Genomic DNA, 26,307 nt, shown 5'->3' with positions numbered 1-26,307 from the left:
GATGAATCACGCTTCACCATCTGGCAGTGTGACGGACGAATCTGGGTTTGGTGGATGCCAGGAGAACGCTACCTGCCCCAATGCATAGTGCCAACTGTAAAGTTTGGTGGAGGAGGAAAAATGGTCTGGGGCTGTTTCATGGTTCAGGCCCCTTAGTTCCAGTGAAGGGAAATCTTAACGCCACAGCATACAATGACATTCTAGATGATTTTGTACTTCCAACATTGTGACAACAGTTTGGGGAAGGCCCTTTCCTGTTCAGCATGACAAACAGGTGTCCACATACTTTTGGTCATGTAGTGCAAGCTCTTGGACGATGCCCTATGGATGACGGGCAGAAGGAAATAGCCTGCGATTACCAATGCCTATTTTTTTTTAACCCTCGTTGGCCAAACACAAAAGGCACAGGCGTCCGGAACACATTTTCCAGTGGCATTTTGGACCTGCCTCCCTCTCATCAAGCCTGGGTTGTGTTCATTAGGCATCAAACGGAAGAACAGTGACCGAAACTGTCCCTGCCAGTGTTTTAAAACATTTTCCATTGTGTGCCATAATGAACACAACCCTTGAGTGAGACAGTCAAAAATGTGCCACTCGAAGTCTCCACTGCCGTGCAAGATTGTGCTCACTGAATGGAAAGGTTGGCTCACGTCTGTTCTAGGAAGAAAGATGGATATAGATACAATAGAGCCACGGAGGAATTGGATACTGTTGTGGAAAATGAGATGCGGAGAGAAACAAGAGGTGCAAGAGATCAAAGGTATCAGCTCTAAGGCCAAGTCCTTCTTAAAGGTGGAAACTATCGTTTCTAGTGTCTTCCTTAATGAAATTAAGTCCACTTCAAATGATGACACTTTTTTTATATTGAACTAGAATATGTTCAAAAGAACTTGACCAGGGCAATGAAGGTGTGATGCAAAAAGTGAAAGTTATACCAAATGACAGGCACTGGCAAATCCATTCAGAAATGGGCAAACAGAAAGTGACTATCAGGATGGGACTGGTCAGTAACCAGGAGTAAAGAATATATTTTTTTTTACTGGGGGTTTCTCTTTCTTGGCTCAGTGTGCAACTGTGCACATCTGCAACAACAGAAGAGTCACTGTCCAATTACCGAGCAACAGCACCTAGTAGACATTCCAGCCTCACGCAACATTCACCAGAGTTGTGGACTCGAGTCACAAATTTCATGACTTGAGACTCAACAGAAAATAAAATGAAACGTGACTCAGAGCCTCAAGACTCAACTTTGACTTGAGAAATTATCTGGCCATGTTTTCTAATGCGTTCTCTCTCATTTTGTGGCACAGAGTCTACGGGGATTACTCTACACACAGCCAGAGACCATAGCATCTCCCTTGCAAAAAAAACCTGCAACAGTTTGGCTAGTGAAACGCACTCTCGGCACTCTGATTGTGCCAGCGAACTGACAAACAGGTCGGGTGGTGAGCTAGCAAACAAATAGCTGATTTGCTGTACCGCTATAGGGTGCAGCACAAACATCAAATTATAGGAAGAGAAGATGATTTATTATGGAAAACAAGCAGCTCCAAAAAATGTTTGGTGATCAAAAATACTTTGCAAGCTCATCAGCAATGGGGCAACAATGACCAGCATAGGCCTACTGGTATGTAACAATGACTAGCATAGGCCTATTGGTATGTAACAATGACTAGCATAGGCCTACTGGTATGTAACAATGACCAGCATAGGCCTACTGGTATGTAACAATGACTAGCATAGGCCTATTGGTATGTAACAATGACTAGCATAGGCCTACTGGTATGTAACAATGACTAGCATAGGCCTACTGGTATGTAACAATGACCAGCATAGGCCTACTGGTATGTAACAATGACCAGCATAGGCCTACTGGTATGTAACAATGACTAGCATAGGCCTACTGGTATGTAACAATGACCAGCATAGGCCTACTGGTATGTAACAATGACTAGCATAGGCCTACTGGTATGTAACAATGACTAGCATAGGCCTACTGGTATATAGCAATTGCTTGACATGTTTAATTTAGTTATGAATTTTGCATTTGGAATTTGTTTAAAATGAATTATTACTGTGGTGAGGACACACCATAGGTGTCGTGTGGCTCTTCACTTGCCCTCTCCAAACTCCCGTCAGTGGAGTTTCTCTTGTTCAAATGTTTGCTGTTGTTTTCACATGTTTAAATGAATAGGCCCTATGTGGTAAATCTCTATTCCATCTAATACTACAATAACTGCTAGCATTTCATCATTCCATCCCCGAACCTTTCATTGCAACACGTAGACATTTGTTTCATGTTTACTAGGTTTCCGATACATTTTCATTTAGCCAACCATTTCTTACCCTCTGAGTGGAGCCATGTTTATTGTGCACATGCACGTTAACAAAACTCATGAGGTAGAAGTTCTGTGTATTTATCTTTATTCATTGTATGGTTTCCTTTGTTCATATTTCCCGGGTTACGTCTGAGTTCCGAGTGTCTGTGTCCTACGTCTCGGTCATTCTGGTTGTGTATAATAGGAACGTGCGCGCCTCAGTGCACATAGAAATTGGCTACGTGACCTGAGCTCCAGGCTTTGGAGTCAGAACGTTGAATAAGATAAAATTGTTCCATGTATGCCTGTGTTGAAATCTCATTGATAATAATTAAGTCTGATTAAGACAAATGTATGTGGAAATAAAGTTTCACATTGTAGAAGCCGTTGATTGGTGGTAATCGTATGGTCCTGGAGGCCAAGTGCTTATGTTATGGAGGCCTACCTTTTAGACCGCCTGTTAGACAGACAGATTCCATTTGGTTTCTCAAGGGGAGGCTGTACAGCCTTGCCCTCTACCGGTGTCGATTCAGATAGGACAGGTTAAAAGGATTCTCAGGTACATTTGTTTACATTTTAGCCAGTAGTCAAAGTACTGGAGCATGCCTTTAAGTCTGATACAGAGGCTATTTCTTTTGGGCTATTGCCTGTGTACAGTTCCTTCAGAAAGAATTTAGAAAAAAAAAATCTAATTTAAGCACAATAACCCATAATGGCAAAGCTAAAACTGGTTGTTAGAAATATTTGCAAATGTATACAAAATAAAAAACAGAAATAGCTTATTTACATAAGTATTCAGAACCTTTGCTATGAGACTCAAACTGGAGCTCAGATGCATCCTGTTTCCATTGATCATCCTTGAGATGTTTTTACTTGCTTGGAGTCCATCTATGGTAAATTCAATTGATTGGACATGATTTGGAAAGGCACTCACCTGTCTATATAAAGGTCCCACAGTTGAGAGTGGATGTCAGAGCAAAAACCAAGCCATGAGGTCAAAGGAATGGTCAGAGATAGGAGTGTATTGAAGCACAGATCTGGGGAAGGGTACCAAAAAATGTCTGCAGCATTGAAGGGCCCCAAAAACACAGTAGTCTCCATCATTCTTAAATGGGAGAAGTTTGGAACCCCCAAGAGACTTCCCAGAGCTGGCCCCCCGGCCAAACTGAGCAATCGAGGGAGAAAGGCCTTGGTCAGGGAGGTGACCAAGAACCCAATGGTCAGTCTGACAGAGCTCCAGAGTTCCTCTGTGGAGATGGGAGAACCTTCCAGAAGTACAAACAATCTCCGCAGCACTCCACCAATCAGGCCTTTTTGGTAGAGTGGCCAGACTGAAGTCACTCCTCAGTAAAAAGGCACATAACAGCCAGCTTGGAGTTGACCAAAAGGCACTTGAAGGACTCAGACCATGAGAAACAAGATTCTCTAATCTGATGAAGCCAAGATTGAACTCTTTGGCCTGAATGTCAAGCGTCACATCTGGAGGAAACCTGGCACCAAACCTACGGAGAAGCATGGTGGTGGCAGCATCATGCTGTGGGGATGTTTTTCAGGGACTGGGAGACTAGTCCTGATCAAGGGAAAGATGAACAGAGCAAAGTACAGAGAGATCGTTGATGAAAACCTGCTCCAGAGAGCTCAGGACGTCAAACGGGTGCAAAGGCTCAACTTCCAACATGACAACGACCCTAAGCACACAGCCAGGACTGGCTTTGGGACAAGTCTCTGAATGTCCTTGAGTGGCACAGCCAGAGCCCGGACCTGAACCCGACCTAACATTTCTGAAGAGACTTGGAAAATAGCTTTGCAGCGACACTCCTCATCTAACCTGACATATTTGATTTGACAGGATCGGTAGAGAAGAATGGGAGAAACTCCCCAAATATAGGTGTGCCAAGATTGGGGCGTCACACCCAAGAAGACTGGAGGCTGTAATCGCTGCCAAAGCTGCTTCAACAAAGTACAGGGTAAAGGGTCTGACTACTTATGTAAATGTAATATTTCCGTTTTTTTTATTTTTAATACATTTGCAAAAATGTCTAAAAAACATTTTTTTTCTTTGTCATTATGAGGTATTGTGTATAGATTGATTACTTTTTTTTCTCATCAATTTTAGAATAAGGATGTAGCGTAACAAAATGTTGAAAAAGTCAAGGGGTCTGAATACTTTCCGAATACACTGTATATTTGGTAAATGCACTGGTATATTTTATATGATATGGGGCTTTCACCATTGGATCACCAAGACCTGTAAATACATCTACACTCTGAGCATGTCAACCTGCTGATGTCATGTCCTTACGACTGCTACATGGTCCCCATTTCACAATTACATCATCAAAATGTGTTGTAGACAAAATCATGAAAAGGGCTGTCTGGTAGTCTCAATGAACAGAAAGATTTGTAGTCGTTGCATGGATAGATTTTTTTTACTTTTTTACTTTTACCTGGTCCTTCTGTGGCTCAGTTGGTAGAGCATGGCGCTTGTAACGCCAGGGTAGTGGGTTCGATTCCTGGGACCACCCATACGTAGAATGTATGCACACATGACTGTAAGTCGCTTTGGATAAAAGCGTCAGCTAAATGGCATATATTATTATTATATTATTATTATTATTACTTGACTTGAGACTTGACTTGCTCTTAGAATGCACGACTTGGACTTGACACTAGTCTTGACCCGTTCTACTTGGGACTCGACTTGAGACTCGGACCTTGTGACTTGCTTCTGACTAGAATAATAGTGACTTGGTCCTACCTCTGAATAAATAAGACAGATGTGTAGCATAGCATCCAAACTTTGTAAAGTGCCATGTTGTATTTCGTTAATTATTGGACTGCTAGGTGAGGATCTTTCCTGTTTATTTGTATTATTATCAAACCATCCCCAAAAAGTAGCTCGTAGCAAAACAATGTGTTAGTAAACTGCTAGCTAGCTGCACTACAATGTCAAGCCAATAGGTGGTGCCTGGTACACTCACCTGCTGACCCAAGCGGCAGGGATGCCATGCATGGCGAACAGGGTGAACTGCAGGTGGTCAGTGGTGCCCGAGGCCTCCTTACAGCTACGCCCCTCCACAGGAGACTCCCCCTCGGCATGCTGGGAGATGGATAAGGAGGAGTCAGGGGAGGAGCTAGAGGAAGAGGAGGCGGGGCAGAAGGAGCGCAGGTAGAGCTTGGCCAGGTCATAGACGGCATCCGTCAGGAAGCATATGCTCTCCTCTACGGGGCTGAGGTGACCTGGAGGGGTCAAAGGGTATGGAGAGGGTCATGTTATCTCAAACGATTTGAACTATTTTTTGTTGATTTCTGTAAGCAGGAAGTTGCGCCACTGTGTGTGATGATATTCTGATCATAGTCTTGCTGAGTCAAACTTTTATTAAACGTGTGAAAATTGTGACTGGTTGTTGTAGCACTCACCATTTGCCGAGCCACCTAAGGATTTGGAGCCCACCTGAGACAGAAACGTAAAACAGATATGAATGATAGAATTCCAGTCCTGTCCTATGCCCATCTCTTCAGTTCAGAGAGCTGTTAGTTTAGTTTATTAGGATCCCCATTAGCAACCGCACATACGGCAGAAACGTTTTATTTGTTCCATAAAACATACAAACACATGACAAAGTACAGAACTGTTAGAGACAAAATAAGTGATATATTGGAAAAACAGAACATAATTACTATTTACACACTTCATATATACATATTCTTATATACAGTAGAGTTAAATCAGATCTCTAGAGAGAGGAGAGGTGCTGTGACAATATATTTTTTTATGTATTTTTTAAAGCTAAACTTTCTTTCCTCTGGTGGCGGAGCCTTCCACGATTACATGGCTCTATACATAACTGTGACGCATGAAATCTGTTTTTGGTTTGGGTACTTTGAAAAAACCCATAGTGGCATGTCTGGTGGGGTATGCATGTCTGGTGGGGTATGCATGTCTGGTGGGGTATGCATGTCTGGTGGGGTATGCATGTCTGGTGGGGTATGCATGTCTGGTGGGGTATGAATGTCTGCTTGAAGTGTATGCAAATAGATTATACAAGTGGTTAGGCATTTTCTATGGGAGGCACACAGTACTACAAGTAACTGATGCAAGCAGTAGAATAAGATTTTAAAAAACATAAAACAAATACACCTTATGGAACAGCAGGGTCTGTGAAGACACACACACACACATACGCAAACAAACGCTAGCACTCTACACACGTACATTGAAATAATGTTGTATGGTGGCATTATACATTTTGTATTGTAGATATGTAGTGGTGTAATAATGTTATATGATGAATATATGATTATAATATTATCTTCATGAACCCCAGGAAGAGTAGCTGCTGCCATGGCAGGAACTAATAGGGATCCTTAATAACCCCCAGGAAGAGTAGCGGCTGCCATGGAAGAAACTAACAGGGATCCCTAATATACCCCAAGAAGAGTAGCTGCTGCCATGGCAGGAACTAATAGGGATCCCTAATAAACCCCAGGAAGAGTAGCTGCTGCCTTGGCAGGAACTAATAGGGATCCCTAATAAACCCCAAGAAGAGTAGCTGCTGCCATGGCAGGAACTAATAGGGATCCCTAATAAACCCCAGGAAGAGTAGTTGCTGCCTTGGCAGAAACTAATAGGGATCCCTAATAAACCCCAAGAAGAGTAGCTGCTGCCATGGAAGGAACTAATAGGGATCCCTAATATACCCCAGGAAGAGTTCCTGCTGCCATGGCAACAGCTAATGGGGATCCCTAATAAACCCCAGGAAGAGTAGCTGCTGCCAGGGCAGGAACTAATAGGGATCCCTAATAAACCCCAGGAAGAGTTCCTGCTGCCATGGCAACAGCTAATGGGGATCCCTAATAAACCCCAGGAAGAGTAGCTTCTGCCTTGGCAGGAACTAATAGGGATCCCTAATAAACCCCAGGAAGAGTAGCTTCTGCCTTGGCAGGAACTAATAGGGATCCCTAATAAACCCCAAGAAGAGTAGCTGCTGCCATGGCAGGAACTAATAGGGATCCCTAATAAACCCCAGGAAGAGTAGATGCTGCCTTGGCAATAGCTAATGGGGATCCCTAATAAACCCCAGGAAGAGTAGCTGCTGCCAGGGCAGGAACTAATAGGGATCCCTAATAAACCCCAAGAAGAGTAGCTGCTGCCATGGCAGGAACTAATAGGGATCCCTAATAAACCCCAAGAGTAGATGCTGCCTTGGCAGGAACTAATAGGGATCCCTAATAAATCCCAAGAAGTGTAATAGGGATCTCTTCTAAACTTGACCAAATTCAAAACAGCAATCCTTCTCTTTCATTATTAGATCTTCAATAGTCAAATATGATGGTTCACTGTTGTCACTTCACTTCTCATTTTGTGCACTTTACTAGGTGAAATAGTCGTCGAAATGAATGGCTACATCAAAAGGTTTTGTTAGTCGGTGCCCAATAGTAGAGACGTGAACAACCCATACATTGATATATTCATATGATGTTTATGCATCGTTGAACGTACCTCTGGCGAGCGTGTCCTGGGGAGGTTTACTGAGCGTTTGACTTTCTTGACTGCCTCCGTGATGGCCTGGGTCTCTACCTCATCCAGGGCACAGCACAGGTTCTTCACCATCTGAACCACCCCATCCACAGTCTTATACTGGGTACTCTGTGGTGGAACAAAGTCATTGTTCAGAGTGTGTGTGAGAGCGATCTCTATTGAGTTACTCAACAATGCAAGTGACTCTTGAAACAGCACGTGTTCCAGGAATCTATAGGCCTTTCGTGAACTACCCACGCAACGCACCACCCCCCCATTCAACGCCTGATAGCAATTGTGTGTGAACTACCCACGCAACGCACCACCCCCCATTCAACGCCTGATAGCAATTCTGCACCACAACCCCACCATACATGTTTAAGGCCTTCTATTCAGCATCAAAGAGGTTAATTAACTTCATAAATTACCTCATTCTGCAGGCAGATGTTGACTTGATTGTGATAGCCTTCCAGATAGTCGGCCAGGCCTTGCCTGGGGGGGTGGGGGATCAACAGATAGTTATTGGGGATTCCAGATGGCCATATTTGGCTCCAGACAATGGTGAAGATGATGAAATAAGAAGCAGAAAGAAAGTTCCTACCTGGTGACCTTTTCCTTAAACAGCCTCTCCACTTGGCTCAGGTGCCTTTCCAAGTCCACCGGAGAGGAGTCATCTTCCGCCTGCATGCACACAAAGCATGAAACAATGAGATCTCACTGTGCTCTCACTCCAGTCTCACTATGTCCTCAATGGCTGCAGTCCAAACACATTATTTTTACCCCCTCAGCCCTCGCGTTAGCCACTTTCCCTTGAGGGAATCCCCATCCCCAATTCAGTAACGTAGCCACCCTCGGTCCTCGATTTAGCTCAAGGGAGCAAGTGAAGAACTCTGATCACTTATGGGGTTGACATGACCCACAATTCAACACAAACTGTAGTCACGTGTCATACACCAGTGGCCGCAAAGTTTAATATTTAATCAACACAGCTGCATTTTCGGCAAGACAAAATGATGACATGAGCTTGCTAAAAAATATATATAGATGAATTTAGCATTGGCAAATTGGCTTAGTCTTGTAGTGAGTAGCCTATAAAAACATAGCTTGCTTCATTAACATATTTTTGGCAATTCTGAAATGTATTGGATAAATAATAAATGACCAATCAATAAAACTAGCTGGCCAGCTATGGGTAACTGTAACTAGCAAGCTACCTGACAGGAGTTCTAGCTAGCTATGTTAGCTTACTAGGTACATTAATAGCTTTAGGTTGGTTGTTTTTAAGCTCAACTTCAATATTTCCACCAAGAATGTTGCCTCTCCGATCATCAATTTCCCTCGCTTGGGCAAGGCACATTTAAGGGCTGAGGACAGAGTTTGGACTGCAGTTTCTCTAGCTATTGATGCGAGATATCTTTCTCTCTCCGCAAGTCTACCCGTAGGTCTCTCTCTCCGCAAGTCTACCCGACGGTCTCCCTCGCCGCAAGTCTACCCGTCGGTCTCCCTCTCCGCAAGTCTACCCGTCGGTCTCCCTCTCCGCAAGTCTACCTGTCGGTCTCTCTCTCCGCAAGTCTAAGTCTCCCTACCCGTCTCGGTCTCCCTCTCCGCAAGTCTACCTGTCGGTCTCTCTCTCCGCAAGTCTACCTGTCGGTCTCTCTCCGCAAGTCTACCTGTCGGTCTCTCTCTCCGCAAGTCTACCTGTCGGTCTCTCTCTCCGCAAGTCTACCTGTCGGTCTCTCTCTCCGCAAGTCTACCTGTCGGTCTCTCTCTCCGCAAGTCTACCTGTCGGTCTCTCTCTCCGCAAGTCTGAAAGTTTGTCTTTCTGGACGTCTGTCTGTTTCATTGACCATCCTCCAGGCCTCTGACCTCTAGCTGGTCTTTCTTTGTGACAAACACACACACCAAAGTGATACGTCGCTGATTTGGGTCTTACCGATCGTGCCAGATCCCTTCTCATGGTGCTCTGGGAGAGCAGCTGGAGCTTGATCTCTGCTTCCCACTTCCTGCAGCTCTGTACATACTCGTGGCTGCCCAGGCTGTGTTTACTATGGAGAGGACACAGGACCATAGGGGTCAAAGGTTAATATGATATCATGGCACCAATCGGAAGAAAACATCAGGGATTACCTTGGTCCAAAAAGAAACACTCATGTTCTTCTGCCTTTTCAATACGTTTTTAAATGTTTCCTGTTGCCTGCTCAAATGAACAACACCGGGCAGTAATATCCTTATGCTCAAAGAATTGTGAGGCACGGGCCCAGTTCCATTTTAGCCTTCAGGCCCTAGTCCTTACCACCTCTCCTTTTGATATTTATAGATCTAAGGATGGAATGATGTCAGCAAAATGATGGTGGATCCACCTAGACATCCTATAGGCTACAGTGGGACTTCCAGCATCTTGTTTAACTTCTTGCGGATCCGTGGGATACTACCGTCCCATTTCGACAACATCCGGTGAAATTGCAGAGCGCCAAATTCAAATTAAATTACAATAAATGTTTTACTTTCATGAAATCACATGTGCAATACATCAAAATAAAGCTTAACTTGTTATGGCTGCAATCCTGATATCGGGATAAGTGTCATCAACAACCGTTGAATAGCATAGCGCTACATACAATAAAAATTACTATAAATATTTATATTCATGAAATCACAAGTGCAATATAGGAAAACACAGTTCAGCCTTTTGTTAATCCAGCTGTCGTGTCAGATTTTGAAATTATGCTGTACAGCAAAAGAAGCAATCCAAGCGTTTGTGTAAGTTTATGTGTAAGTTTGTGTAAGTTTATCGATCGCACGATAAAACATTAAGTACACAAAGCAATCAAATTAATAGTTTACCATTGATTATCTTCGGATGTTTTCACTCACGAGACTCCCAGTTACACAACAAATGTTCCTTTTGTTCCATAAAGATTATTTTTAGATCCAAAATACCTTTGTTTGTTTGTCGCGTTATGTTCAGAAATCCACAGGAAAGAGCAGTCACGACAACGCAGACGAAAATTCCAAATAGTTTCCATAATGTCCACAGAAACATGTCAAACGTTTTTTATAATAAATCCTCAGGTTGTTTTTAAAATATATAATCGATAATATATCAACCTCAAATGTCTTTCACAGTAGGAGAGGGAAAAGCAAAAGCTATCCAAATTCTGTTGCGCGAGCAAATCTCATGAGACCACTTGATGCGATGTTATCGTTCTGGCTCATTTTTCAAAATAAAAGCCTGAAACTATGTCTGAAGACTGACACCTTGAGGAAGTGATAGGAAAAGGAATCTGGTTCATATCCCTTTAAATGGAGCAATGGGAGGCTATGGAACATGGAGTTAAAATCGAAGCCGCTTCCTGTTTTGATTTTCCTCAGGGTTTCGCCTGCCATTTCAGTTCTGTTATACTCACAGACATTATTTTAAACAGTTTTAGAAACTTTACAGTGTTTTCTATCCAAATCCAATAATATGCATATCCTAGCTTCTGGGCCTGAGTAGCAGGCAGTTTACTTTGGGCACGCTTTTCATCAGGAAGTCAAAATACCGCCCCCTATCCCAAAGATGTTAAACACTTAACACCCACTTAAAAGTTAGAGTTCCCATGAATCTAAAGAGTGAGAGAGGGACCTGACTTGAGAAGCTATGCTTAGCAGGGAGCAATGGAAACATCGTCTGAGTCTAATTCCATCACTTTCTGAGGGCTTGCCAAGACCAGACAAGGCCGGGAGAGTCTAGATTAAAAAAACACACACACACACACACACCACACACCACACACCCACTTGTAGTGGGACACAAAACAATACAAATATGTGCGCACGTATAAGTATACACACAATGTGCCTAAGAAGTCTCTAAAAAGGGAGACCTGCTATTGCGCAACCCCTCCGTTGTTTATTAGTAAAAGCATCCACTGCAAAATGGCCAAAAGGAAACATTTTCCTAACACAATTAAAAGACAAATAGCTCCCTGCTTGTGGAATGTTGGCAGTGATCTTATTGATATCCTTCTTTTATCTCACTCCCCTCTCTCTGCCAGGGGACATTGAGGCAGGATTGTGGGAAACGCAGGGGTCAGTGAGGTTTCAGAGTATGTGCAGGACTCACTTTTGCAGCACCTCCTCCTGGCCGCAGACCTTGAGGACGTAGCTGCCAATATCCACCTGGTTGAGGTCGTCATGAACCCAACATAGGGCCTGCATGATGAGGAGTTCCACAGGAGAACTCACTATGGGGTAGAAGTTGGTGGGTGAGAGAGAGTGCGAGAGAGGGTAGAGAGAGAAAGAGGCGGGAGAGAGAGAGAAAGAAGGGCGAGAGAGATTAAAAGAGGGGAGAGAGAAAAGGGGGTGTGAGAGAGAGAGGGAAGAGAAAGAGGTGAGAGAGAGAGAGAGAGAGAGGGAAGAGAAAGAGGTGAGAGAGAGAAAGAAGGGCGAGAGAGATTAAAAGAGGGGAGAGAGAAAAGGGGGGGTGAGTGAGAGAGGGGAGAGAGAAAGAGGCGGGAGAGAGAGAAAGAAGGGCGAGAGAGAGAAAAGGGGGGAGAGAGAGAAAAGGGGGGGAGAGGAAGGATGGTTAAAACAAACATAATTGCATACACAGACCTGTAAAGTGTATCCTTCCCTTTCCCTTCTTTGAAGTAATCACTGATTAGACATGATTGGTGAGCGCCAGCCCTCCACCACAGGGCTTTCAATGGTCCACTCATTTGTAATCAGTGAACACAAGAAAGGGAGAAAGGAAGAATGCACATGTAAAGAATTTGAACAGGGCCATAGGCTGCATCTCACACTACTAAGGGGCATCAGACATAAAGCAAGATGGCCTTTGTCTATGTCTAGTCACAGGTAGGAGGGGAGCAGATTTTAATTAAAGGAGGAGGTTAGATCTAGTGATCCACGCAATAAGTGAGGATTCCAAGTCCAAGAGGCTCAATGGAACTATGTCCGAAACGATCACTCATGTAAAAACAGTCAATAATTGGCCCGACAGAAGTTTTTTAAATTTTTTTAAATACCGCGGAGGGCCTCTTGGAAGGATTATACTCATACTTAACCTGTTCCCAGACCTGTATGTGCCGTCTTGCCAACTTCTATAGTCATGATAATGACCGTATAGGAGTTGTCAAGATATCATAAACAGATCTAGGACCAGGCTAATTCATATTCTATTACCATATTCCCTTATTCAATAAAAACAGTTAACCGAATCCAGATCTCAAGATGCTACAGTACTCTGTTATTGGAAAACACATGTCAGCATGTCTCCTTCTAGGAAATATGTGTGTGAAACCTGACACACAACAGATCTGCCACTTCTGGCGAGGGGTTACTGCCTTCTCCGTTTGATGCCAACACACACACACACACACACACACACACACACACACACACACACACACACACACACACACACACACACACACACACACACACACACACACACACACACACACACACACACACACACACACACACACACACCGGGCTCTCCAGAAATAACAACCCCACACCCACTGAGGAATGGACCGGATTAAGGTACCAATACTAGAGGGATTCAGAGCGTGTTTTGTTTGGTCACACCTTGGTAGTAGGTGGGTGCTGTGAGGTGGCTTTCTAGGGATACTTGGGAGGCTAAAATCATCAATGACCGAAGAGGGGGGCCTTTTGGTAGCCTGTTCCCAGATCTGCTGGTGCTGCCTTGCCTCCTGGTCATAGGAGGAGGCAAGACAGCACAAACAGATCTGGGACCAGGCTGGCATTTCCGAGGGTGTGTGTTGATAAAATAAAAAAAAAGACTACAAACTCACACATTGTGCTGGAATGTTTGAGACGTGCAAGGTCACACACACCAACATGGGTGTTAGGGGGTTGGTCCGGTCTAAAGCCGGATTGGTGTCTATGATTACAGTACTAGTCTAGCAACACAGCAGGATGCTAGGCAAAAGGAGAACATAACAAGTGAGAGAAAGAACATACCAGAAGATAATAAGAGAGAGAGTATGATGGCCAGTGCATTTCAGAGAACTGCAGCAGAGTTAAAAAGAGATGGTTTGATTAAGGTGGCATCCAACACTCAAAGCCACAAGACATCCACCTCAGCCAGTTTCCAGGGTTTCCCCTCTCCCCACACCAGGGTATCACTAACCTAAATCTTGCTGTTGGAGATTGTAGCCTAAGAAAGTAGTCATTATCTCCCCGGTAACAGAAGACAGCTCGGCTCTGATTGGCTGTTAAATACAGTAAGAGTGTCAGCGGAGAGCAGAGAAGCTGCAACAGTAGCAGTTGGGGAAAGAGGCTTTTCCATTGTGACCAATCAGGGGAATCTAAACACAACAATGTGGGTCAGCACAATTGGGTAGCAAACCAGGAAGTGAACTGAGGAGGAGGCGGTGTGGCCTGGCCGTACAGTACAGGGGAAGGAAGAGACAGTGTGACCAGTTAGTGAGGTACAGAGAGAGACTGGGTCAGCAGGACTGGGCACACACACGCACACACACGAAATAGCAAACGATACCAGTTTGTTTGGCACAGAGGGTTAAAAAAAAAAGGCAATTAGGACAGATGAAACACAGACATCATGTGAGGAAAGGGAGGGACGCCATTTGTAGCTTCCCAGCTAGAGTCCTCAGTGGGGACAGACAGCGCCTAAGCTCATAACACAGACAGTATTATCCACACACAAAAGGTTGGTGTTGATTCGCTGCCAGGGCCCAGGGAGTCCAGGACAGACTCCATCAGAGAACTTGGTCACAGTGTACGGGCCAAGAGAGATCAGTGACTGGCTTTGGAGGGGTTGCCTCGGAGGCGGAGCTACAAACCTGGGGTCAGCCAATGACAACGCACCCCCAGAGAGTGAACAAAAAGCCCTTTGGATGAATGAGAAGATAATATAGAGAAGGCCTTATACAGTAACTACTGCAGGACAGGAGTATAGAGAAGGCCTTATACAGTAACTACTGCAGGACAGGAGTATAGAGAAGGCCTTATACAGTAACTACTGCAGGACAGGGGTATAGAGAAGGCCTTATACAGTAACTACTGCAGGACAGGGGTATAGAGAAGGCCTTATACAGTAACTACTGCAGGACAGGGGTATAGAGAAGGCCTTATACAGTAACTACTTATAGTATAGAGAAGGCCTTATACAGTAACTACTGCAGGACAGGGGTATAGAGACAGGCCTTATACAGTAACTACTGCAGGACAGGGGTATAGAGAAGGCCTTATACAGTAACTACTGCAGGACAGGGGTATAGAGAAGGCCTTATACAGTAACTACTGCAGGACAGAAGGCCTTATACAGTGCAGGACAGGGGTATAGAGAAGGCCTTATACAGTAACTACTGCAGGACAGGGGTACTAGAGAAGGCCTTATACAGTAACTACTAACTAGGACAGGGGTATAGAGAAGGCCTTATGCAGTAACTACTGCAGGACAGGGGTATAGAGAAGGCCTTATACAGTAACTACTGCAGGACAGGAGTATAGAGAAGGCCTTATACAGTAACTACTGCAGGACAGGGGTATAGAGAAGGCCTTATACAGTAACTACTGCAGGACAGGAGTATAGAGAAGGCCTTATACAGTAACTACTGCAGGACAGGGGTATAGAGAAGGCCTTATACAGTAACTACTGCAGGACAGGGGTATAGAGAAGGCCTTATACAGTAACTACTGCAGGACAGGGGTATAGAGAAGGCCTTATACAGTAACTACTGCAGGACAGGGGTATAGAGAAGGCCTTATACAGTAACTACTACAGTAACTACTGCAGGACAGGAGTATAGAGAAGGCCTTATACAGTAAGGCCTTATACAGTAACTACTGCAGGAGTATAGAGAAGGCCTTATACAGTAACTACTGCAGGACAGGGGTATAGAGAAGGCCTTATACAGTAACTACTGCAGGACAGGAGTATAGAGAAGGCCTTATACAGTAACTACTGCAGGACAGGAGTATAGAGAAGGCCTTATACAGTAACTACTGCAGGACAGGAGTATAGAGAAGGCCTTATACAGTAACTACTGCAGGACAGGGGTATACTGCAGGACAAGGCCTTATACAGTAACTACTGCAGGACAGGGGTATAGAGAAGGCCTTATACAGTAACTACTGCAGGACAGGGGTATAGAGAAGGCCTTATACAGTAACTACTGCAGGACAGGGGTATAGAGAAGGCCTTATACAGTAACTACTGCAGGACAGGAGTATAGAGAAGGCCTTCTACAGTAACTACTGCAGGACAGGAGTATAGAGAAGGCCTTATACAGTAACTACTGCAGGACAGGCAGGACAGGACAGGGTATAGAGAAGGCCTTATACAGTAACTACTGTATAGAGAAGGCCTTATACAGTAACTACTGCAGGACAGGAGTATAGAGAAGACCTTATACAGTAACTACTGCAGGACAGGAGTATAGAGAAGGCCTTATACAGTAACTACTGCAGGACAGGAGTATAGAGAAGACCTTATACAGTAACTACTGCAGGACAGGAGTATAGAGAAGACCTTATACAGTAACTACTGCAGGACAGGAGTATAGAGAAGGCCTTATACAGTAACTACTGCAGGACAGGAGTATAGAGAAGGCCTTATACAGTAACTACTGCAGGACAGGGGTATAGAGAAGGCCTTATACAGTAACTACTGCAGGACAGGGGTATAGAGAAGGCCTTATACAGTAACTACTGCAGGACAGGGGTATAGAGAAGGCCTTATACAGTAACTACTGCAGGACAGGAGTATAGAGAAGGCCTTATACAGTAACTACTGCAGGACAGGGGTACAGAGAAGGCCCTATACAGTAACTACTGCAGGACAGGAGTATAGAGAAGGCCTTATACAGTAACTGGTCCTTCTGTAGCTCAGTTGGTAGAGCATGGCGCTTGTAACGCCAGGGTAGTGGGTTCGATCCCCGGGACCACCCATACGTAGAATGTATGCACACATGACTGTAAGTCGCTTTGGATAAAAGCGTCTGCTAAATGGCATATATTATTATTATTATTATTAACTACTGCAGGACAGGGGTATAGAGAAGGCCTTATACAGTAACTACTGCAGGACAGGGGTATAGAGAAGGCCTTATACAGTAACTACTGCAGGACAGGAGTATAGAGAAGGCCTTATACAGTAACTACTGCAGGACAGGAGTATAGAGAAGGCCTTATACAGTAACTACTGCAGGACAGGAGTATAGAGAAGGCCTTATACAGTAACTACTGCAGGACAGGGGTACAGAGAAGGCCTTATACAGTAACTACTGCAGGACAGGGGTACAGAGAAGGCCTTATACAGTACAGGAGTATAGAGAAGGCTTTATACAGGGGTATAGAGAAGGCCTTATACAGTAACTACTGCAGGACAGGAGTATAGAGAAGGCCTTATACAGTAACTACTGCAGGACAGGAGTATAGAGAATACCTTATACAGTAACTACTGCAGGACAGGGGTATAGAGAAGGCCTTATACAGTAACTACTGCAGGACAGGGGTATAGAGAAGGCCTTATACAGTAACTACTGCAGGACAGGGGTATAGAGAAGGCCTTATACAGTAACTACTGCAGGACAGGAGTATAGAGAAGGCCTTATACAGTAACTACTGCAGGACAGGAGTATAGAGAAGGCCTTATACAGTAACTACTGCAGGACAGTATAGAGAAGGCCTTATACAGTAACTACTGCAGAAGGGGTATAGAGAAGGCCTTATACAGTAACTACTGCAGGACAGGGGTATAGAGAAGGCCTTATACAGTAACTACTGCAGGACAGGAGTATAGAGAAGGCCTTATACAGTAACTACTGCAGGACAGGGGTATAGAGAAGGCCTTATACAGTAACTACTGCAGGACAGGAGTATAGAGAAGACCTTATACAGTAACTACTGCAGGACAGGAGTATAGAGAAGGCCTTTGGTGCGACACAGGGACAAGGGTATAGAGAAGGCCTTATTTTGGGCAGGGGTATAGAGAAGACCTTATACAGTAACTACTGCAGGACAGGGGACACAGGGACAAGGGGTATAGAGAAGGCCTTTTGGGCAGGGACACAGGGACAAGGGTATAGAGAAGGCCTTTGGGGCGACACAGGGACAAGGGTATAGAGAAGGCCTTTGGTGCGACACAGGGACAAGGGTATAGAGAAGGCCTTTGGGGCGACACAGGGACAAGGGTATAGAGAAGGCCTTTGGTGCGACACAGGGACAAGGGTAGAGAGAAGGCCTTTGGGGCAGGGGCCCAACCTTTTAACCTTTTATGTGAGGAGAGGGAATGTGGCATATTCCCACAACAACAAAACATATTTTTAAAAATGATAATAGTAAACTGGCTGTTCCCGAATGCTGCTTCCTCCTTCAGACCTCTCATCCAGTGTTCTTATCTTTAAGTCTGAAGCTCAGTCGTAAAAAGTGAAATGCCTCAGATACAAATAGAAAAGTAAAGTGAATTGGAGTTGGGTTATTGAAACCTGGAAGAGCTCCATTCTAAAAAATTAAAATTTAAAAATTAAAAAGAGGCCAATTGATGTCATTGCATACTTTTATGGGTATAAAAGGTGTCCACCACAAAGCCTGCACACTCAGGGTCGGGGACCACTGAGCACCTATGTTTGGGTCAGGGTTGCAAAGAAACATTCCTAAAATTCCCAGGTTTTCCAGAAATCCCGTTTGGAGGATTCTGTTTCTCCTCCTGAATCCCGGGAACTCTCCTATCGGGATTTCTGGAAAACCTGGGAATTTTGAGAACGTTTATGGGATTTAGCAATGTCAGTAGGTGTATTGTGTTATTGTCCTTACCATCGCAGGTGAAGGTGACAGGCTCCTGGGACTCGGAGATCTCGATGGACACCTTGACGCTACAGCCATTGTCCCCGCCCCCATCCCTCTGAGGGATGACTGCACTCAGCACATACCCCGGGTTGGTGTGGAGGTCATCATGGGTGAACTTTGACCTCAGGCTGAAAAAAAGCCAGTATGTCATCTTTACCGTTCATAAACTTAATATCCTTAATTATCTTATTTGTATTTCCTTAAATTAGCTTATCTAGAAGTTATACACCCATAAACTAGTAGATAATCCATTTATGATCCATTCTCCTACTTAACTTCCCATAAAAAAATAAAACATGTATTGTCACATACACTAGATAGGTGCAGTGAAATGTGTTGTTTTACAGGGTCAGACAGACATATGCTGCCCCTGGAGCAGATTAAGGTTAAGTGCCTTGCTTAAGGACACATCAGCAGATTTTCACCATGTCGGCTCAGGTATTCGAACCAGCGACCTTTCAGTTACTGGCCCAACGCGCAAACCACTAGGCTACCTGGAGCACTTTTACTGCCCCGTACTTCCTTATGGGATCCAAAGAACTTCAAAAACTCTTCTGCTTTGCTGATATTTGTTTCATATCTGTGTTTATTGAATAGTGTATGTGTGTGTGTGTAGTGGAATGCAGGTGTTCATCATGTCAGAGTGATTCCCAGAGCACATATATTCATCACTGCACCCTGAAAGGACTGGAGTGAGGCTACATACCAAATCATTCAAACATTATAGCACACACACACACACACACACGGTGGCTTACGTTGCTACGTCTTCACAGAAGGCTACAACTTCTAGGTTCTGGGCTTCCTTCTCCTCCAGGGCGGTGTACAGTACTCTCACAGGTCTCTTATGGTGCTGCGAGACAACGACACACAACACAACAGTAAGCAACCAGAAAAACTGTACATGGGCCAAAACACACATTTCAACCTCCATTGTGATGGTGTATATGTTTACTGGTGTTCATTTCATATGGAATTTAATTGGTGTTAGGTTATGTATGTATGTATGTATGTATGTATGTATGTATGTATGTATTGTAAACAGATTAAAACACAAAAACTTGCAGTAAAGACAGGAAATACAAATGAGCACCCTAACACTAAAATGGACCAATCCACAAATATATTTACACATTATACAAACTGACTGAGGCTCTATTCATTTAGTCTTGTGCATTTTCCCCAAAGTAACTGAGGTGTTTAGGAGTGGTGTATGCTGACGGCTTAAATAATGAGGAGACATGTTGATATGAACGCATTGAATCCCATCGAGTCAGGAAGGGCTGGGGCAAAAAGCTACACACACACACACACACTAAAAGGACCCCCCTAAGAATTGAGTTCTGGGATTCCTGGATGTAGTGTGAAAGCTGCCGGGAACTGGCAGGAAGTACGCCCCATAATTTTACAAACTAGCCATCTAAGAATGCGTTTCCTTTCCTGTACAACAGGAAATTACCAGCAAAAGTCCCGCCTCCTCTTCATGGTCTACTGTGATTTGGCACAACCGCACAAGAGGTGAGCTGGAATTCAGTGACATCACGATGCACACAGAGGAGCGCTGGAATTCAGTGACATCACGATGCACACAGAGGAGCGCTGGAATTCAGTGACATCACGATGCACACAGAGGAGCGCTGGAATTCAGTGACATCACGATGCACACAGAGGAGCGCTGGAATTCAGTGACATCACGATGCACACAGAGGAGCGCTGGAATTCAGTGACATCACGATGCACACAGAGGAGCGCTGGAATTCAGTGACATCACGATGCACACAGAGGAGCGCTGGAATTCAGTGACATCACGATGCACACAGAGGAGCGCTGGAATTCAGTGACATCACGATGCACACAGAGGAGCGGTGGAATTCAGTGACATCACGATGCACACAGAGGAGCGGTGGAATTCAGTGACATCACGATGCACACAGAGGAGCGGTGGAATTCAGTGACATCAAGATGCATGAAAGAGAAGGACTGATTCTGCTCAGAGGGAATTGGGGAGGGTAACAAAAATGCTTGGTATGCAGAGTCCCTTTCGTGTGTTGTTCCATGTGTGTTACATTTTAAACCAAAAACACAAATGTGTGATTTCTAGGACACAGACTACAAGTTGCATCAGAGCACAGCTTTACACTGAACAACATTCCACTAGCAAAGTAATTGCACCTGGAGAGCCAATCACATTCTCTGTAGCCGATGGAAAACCTTTAAACAGGTTAACATTCAGAAGACCACAGGGCCAGATGAATTACAAAAGACGCGTACTCTGAGCATGCACTGACGAGCTGGCAAGTCTTCACTGACATTTTCAACCCATCCTCAACCCAGTCTGTAATACCTACATGTTTCAAGACCACCACCATTGTCTCTATGCCCAAGAACGCTAAGGTAACTTGTCTAAAATGACTATCACCCCATAGCACTCACATCTGGGTTGTTCGCCAATGCCTTCCCCCAGAGTGAAAAAGTTTGGGATCCCCTGCGCTAGAGAACGTTGCCGGGCGGTGCTCAAACATAAGCACCAACACTTGATTAACAGTGTAAACTATTGTAGAGGATTCATTGCATGAAGAAATATCAGGATTTTTTTTGTTTTGTTTCCTTCACAATAAAATGTAGTCCTATAGCCTATTTTAGTTTCCTTTACAATAAAAACACACTAATGTAATCCATTTGATAAACTTTATTTGTAGATTTGATTAGTAATAGAGTTAATAGGAAAATTCCAGTTACAGCTCTGTTTGACAAAGTAGAAATTAAAAAGATGATAATAATAAAAACAACCCCAGGTGCCCAGGGGAAATGATTTGCCTAAACAAAAGCACCAGCGCATGAACAATCGTAAAGGATGAATTCCATAAAAAAATATTTGTGGAAATTAATTCATGACAAGATATAAAGTAATTTGTTGATCGTATTGGAAACTGTATTGTGGCCTTATACGCATGCCTTTTCACATGAATCAATCTAGTCTTCTCTTTCTGCTCCGTGTCCACAGTCGGCACACATTTTCGGGGCTTTGTGCGAGCAAGCCCCACAAACAAAATTGATTGAACTTCAGTTTATTGGGCCTTGTTTTGTGTGCACATGCCACACGTGTGGCATGGCCTCTGGGGAAAAAGGTCCACCCCATACCCCAAGAGTACAATAAATGCTTGAGTTCATCCATAAACATGTCATGTCGGTTTCCTTTTCTGTGCGCATAAGCAACAGTACAATCTGATATGCTGCAACATCTGCATGTCAAACTCATCACTCCTTTCTACCCAAACCGTGATATCCCTCCCAGACTCCTGTCTCACCGTGCCATCCCTCCCAGACTCCTGTCTCACCGTGCCATCCCTCCCAGACTCCTGTCTCACCGTGCCATCCCTCCCAGACTCCTGTCTCACCGTGCCATCCCTCCCAGACTCCTGTCTCACCGTGCCATCCCTCCCAGACTCCTGTCTCACCGTGCCATCCCTCCCAGACTCCTGTCTCACCGTGCCATCCCTCCCAGACTCCTGTCTCACCGTGCCATCCCTCCCAGACTCCTGTCTCACCGTGCCATCCCTCCCAGACTCCTGTCTCACCGTGCCATCCCTCCCAGACTCCTGTCTCACCATGGCAGTTGGGATCAACGTCTGTTGGCTCGGTTGTTTTTCTGCGGCGAGACTCAGGCATCGGAGGCAGAGGCTCGAAGTAAACATCAGAATCAGATTACTTTTCATCAGCAACGTCGATTTCAAGTTCAATAGCCAACCCGCCTTCCAACTCATCTAAATTCTGCAACATTTGCAATGCTGTCAGTGCATCCATTTGTTTGGTTGGGCTTGCTATTGTATGGTTGTACTCAGCGTCTATAAATGGTATATCATTTCCTGAGTCATATCAATCTTTCATAATAAAATAAGACCGCCCACGACTCTTCATCATTACACTATTGTCCTAAATTCAATCATCCTCTTCACCCTCAGAATTCAGATCAAATTCAATCACCCTCTTCCTCATTCAGTTCATTGAAGTCACATGCACCATTATCAGTTTGTCAGGTGTCTATCGCCAAATTCATTGATGACAGAATAGCATATTTTAAATTGTATGTGATTGGTTTTTGCTTTTATGTTACTTGTAGCCAGAGCAATGCTGCCGTGCAAGTGGTCATGTTCTGAATGCATGAACAGCACGGATATTCCTGGAAAAAGTGACACTTGGAAATAGAGTTGCACCTCTTCAATTGAGAGAGTTATATGACACTAATAAATGTCATAGAACCAGCAGAACATGCTCTTTCTGATACTATATAGAAATCAAAATGTCTTACATGCATGTGACTGAAGGAGGATTTGATAAAGTGATGCTCCATTCCCTGCATCTGTTAACCCACTGTTCCTAGGCAGTCATTGAAAATAAGAATTTGTTCTTAACTGACTTGCCTAGTTAACTAAAGGTAACATAAAATGTAAAAATGTAGGCATAGTTGAGGTGGGCCTGACTGGCATTGTTCCTTTCCTGCTCATCAGCTTTGATCGAGTCAAGGATATGTTTTGCATTATTCTAAAGGCCTAATGCAACACACAGCATATTTTCGTTTCCCTTACAATACATTTGATTAGTGACAGAGTTACAGTCAATAACAGTCCTGTAACAGCTTCTTTTTACAAAAGATAAACATAAGAGAATGGCATCAATTCACAAGGCACACGGTCAAATTATTAACATGAGCGCCAATTCTGATAAAGAGTCATACCAAACAATTAAAATCAACATCTTATCACCCATTCCATCCATGTCATTCTGTGGGCTGGTATCGTTGGTGCATTCAGAAAGTATTCAGACCCCTAGACTTTTCCCACATGGTTACGTTACAGCCTTATTCTAAAATGAATTAAACACCCCCCCATACAATGTCCCATAATGAAAACAGCTTTTAGAAAATGTATTAAAAACAGAAAAACCAAGCCATGAGTTGGAAGGAATTGTCCGTAGAGCGCCAAGACAGGATTGTGTTGAGGCACAGATCTGGGGCAGAGTACCGAAAAATGTTCTGCAGCATTGAAGTTCGCCAAGAACACAGTGGCCTCTGTTTGGAACCACCATGGCTCTTTATAGAGCTGGCCACCTGTGGAGATGGGAGAACCTTCAAGAAAGACAATCATCTCTGCAGCACTCCACTAATTAGGCGTTTATGGTAGAGTCGCAAGATGGAATTCACTTCTCAGCAAAAGGCACATGACATGCTTTTCAACCGATCGCTGCCTGCACCCGCATGCCCGACTAGCATCACCACCCTGGATGGTTCCAACCTTGAATATGTGGACATCTATAAGTACCTAGGTGTCTGGCTAGACTGCAAACTCTCCTTCCAGACTCACATCAAACATCTCCAATCAAAAATCAAATCCAGAGTAGGCTTTCTATTCCGCAACAAAGCCTCCTTCACTCACGCTGCCAAGCTTACCCTAGTAAAACTGACTATCCTACCGATCCTCGACTTCGGCGATGTCATCTACAAAATGGCTTCCAACACTCTACTCAGCAAACTGGATGCAGTCTATCACAGTGCCATCCGTTTTGTCACTAAAGCACCTTATACCACCCACCACTGCGACTTGTATGCTCTAGTCGGCTGGCCCTCACTACATATTCGTTGCAGACCCACTGGCTCCAGGTCATCTACAAGTCCATGCTAGGTAAAGCTCCGCCTTATCTCAGTTCACTGGTCACGATGGCAACACCCATCCGTAGCACGCGCTCCAGCAGATGTATCTCACTGATCATCCCTAAAGCCAACACCTCATTTGGCCGCCTTTCGTTCCAGTACTCTGCTGCCTGTGACTGGAACGAATTGCAAAAATCGCTGAAGTTGGAGACTTTTATCTCCTCACCAACTTCAAACATCAGCTATCCGAGCAGCTAACCGATCGCTGCAGCTGTACATAGTCTATAGGTAAATAGCTCACCCTTTTTCACCTACCTCATTCCCATACTGTTTTTATACTGTTTTTATTTATTTACTTTTCTGCTCTTTTGCACACCAATATCTCTACCTGTACATGCCCATCTGATCATTTATCACTCCAGTGTTAATCTGCAAAATTGTATTATTCGCCTACCTCCTCATGCCTTTTGCACACATATTGTATATAGACTGCCCATTTTTTCCTACTGTGTTATTGACTTGCTAATTGTTTACTCCATGTGTAACTCTGTGTTGTCTGTTCACACTGCTATGCTTTATCTTGGCCAGGTCGCAGTTGCAAATGAGAACTTGTTCTCAACTAGCCTACCTGGTTAAATAAAGGTGAAATAAAAAAATAAATAAAAAAACAGCCTGTTTGGAGTTTGCCAAGAGGCACTGAAAGACTCTCAGACCATGAGAAACAAGATTCTCTGGTCTGATGAAACCAAGATTGAACTCTTTGGCCTGAATGCCAGGCGTCACGTCTGGAGGAAACCTGGCACCATCCATACGGTGAAGCATGGTGGTGGTAGCATCATGCTGTGGGGATATTTTTCTCACAGCAGGGACTGGGAGACTGGTCAGGATTGAGGGAAAGATAGAGAGATCCTTGATTAAAACCTGCTCCAGAGCACTTAGGACCTTAGACTGGGGTGAAGGTTCACTTTCCAACAGGACAATGAACCTAAGCACACAGCCAAGCAAACACAGGAGTGGCTTTGTCGCTCAGAATGTCCTCTGAATGTCCTTGAGTGGCCCAGCCAGAGCTCGGACTTGAACACGAGCAAACACATTTGAGTTCTGAAAATAGCTGTGCAGCAACGCTCTCTATCCAACCTGACAAAGCTTGAGAGGATCTGCAGAGAAAGCGAGAAACTCCCCAAATACAGGTGTGCCAAGCTTGTAATCATCATAACCAAGAAGACTCAAGGATGTAATCGCTACCAAAGGTGCTTCAAAGTACTGAGTAAAGGGTCTGAATACTTACGTAAATGTGATATTTCCAGTTTCTAAAAACCTGTTTTTGCTTTGTCATTATGGGGTAGTGTGTGTAGATTGATGAGGGAATATAAAATATATATATATATACTTATTTTAGAATAAGGCTGTAATGTAACAAAATGTAGAAAAAGTCAAGGGGTCTGAATAATTTCAGAATGCACTGTATATCGTTTTATAAAAATATTATAATTCATTGTTTTTATTTCGTATCCCAATACCTGGGTGTATGTAGTAATGCATGAAAACAAACTGATTAAGAACATTTGAGGTAAACAAAAAAAAAAGAGAAACCTCCAATGTTTTATCGGAGCCCCTCTGTCGAGCACCATCTTAACCATAGTTAAGATAACCATAGTTAAGATGGCACCCACACACACACTGCTGCTACTACTGTCTGTCTATTATCTATCCTGTTGCCTAGTAACTTTACCCATACCTATATGTACAGTATATCGCTACCACAATTACCTCATACCCCTGCACACTGACTTGGTTCTGGTACTTCTTGTATATAGCCATGTTATTTTCTAATCCCTACATTCTACTCGCTGTTGTCTACAAAGCATGTGAAATAAAATTTGATTCTACACTTCCATGTTAAGAGATCTATGCAAAATCTAAACACGCACACTTAATGGCCAGCAAGGTAATGTCAGTTTTGTTTATAGAGAAGGTCCCATCTTTCCAGTTGTTTATAA

General features: G+C 44.0%; 1 protein-coding gene across 1 annotated transcript in view; it reads right to left on the bottom strand.

Moving 5' to 3' along the window:
• The window catches only part of LOC118358788 (phosphatidylinositol 4-phosphate 3-kinase C2 domain-containing subunit alpha-like), a 106,485-nt gene that overhangs the window by 63,541 nt on the left and 16,637 nt on the right, over positions 1–26,307 (bottom strand). Inside the window, exons 3-11 of the mRNA XM_052480700.1 lie at positions 19,419–19,513; positions 18,628–18,788; positions 11,945–12,065; positions 9,773–9,884; positions 8,441–8,520; positions 8,268–8,331; positions 7,822–7,968; positions 5,739–5,772; positions 5,300–5,558 (exon numbers count right to left, since the gene is read on the bottom strand). Of these exons, the coding sequence (XP_052336660.1) occupies positions 5,300–5,558; positions 5,739–5,772; positions 7,822–7,968; positions 8,268–8,331; positions 8,441–8,520; positions 9,773–9,884; positions 11,945–12,065; positions 18,628–18,788; positions 19,419–19,513 (1,073 nt within the window). The remainder of the gene's footprint in view (positions 1–5,299; positions 5,559–5,738; positions 5,773–7,821; positions 7,969–8,267; positions 8,332–8,440; positions 8,521–9,772; positions 9,885–11,944; positions 12,066–18,627; positions 18,789–19,418; positions 19,514–26,307) is intronic.

The sequence above is a fragment of the Oncorhynchus keta genome, chromosome 26 (genome assembly GCF_023373465.1).
Source record: "Oncorhynchus keta strain PuntledgeMale-10-30-2019 chromosome 26, Oket_V2, whole genome shotgun sequence".
Taxonomy (NCBI): domain Eukaryota; kingdom Metazoa; phylum Chordata; class Actinopteri; order Salmoniformes; family Salmonidae; genus Oncorhynchus; species Oncorhynchus keta.
The sequence above is the reverse complement of the archived record's forward strand: the minus strand, read 5'-3'. Positions and strand labels throughout refer to the sequence as shown.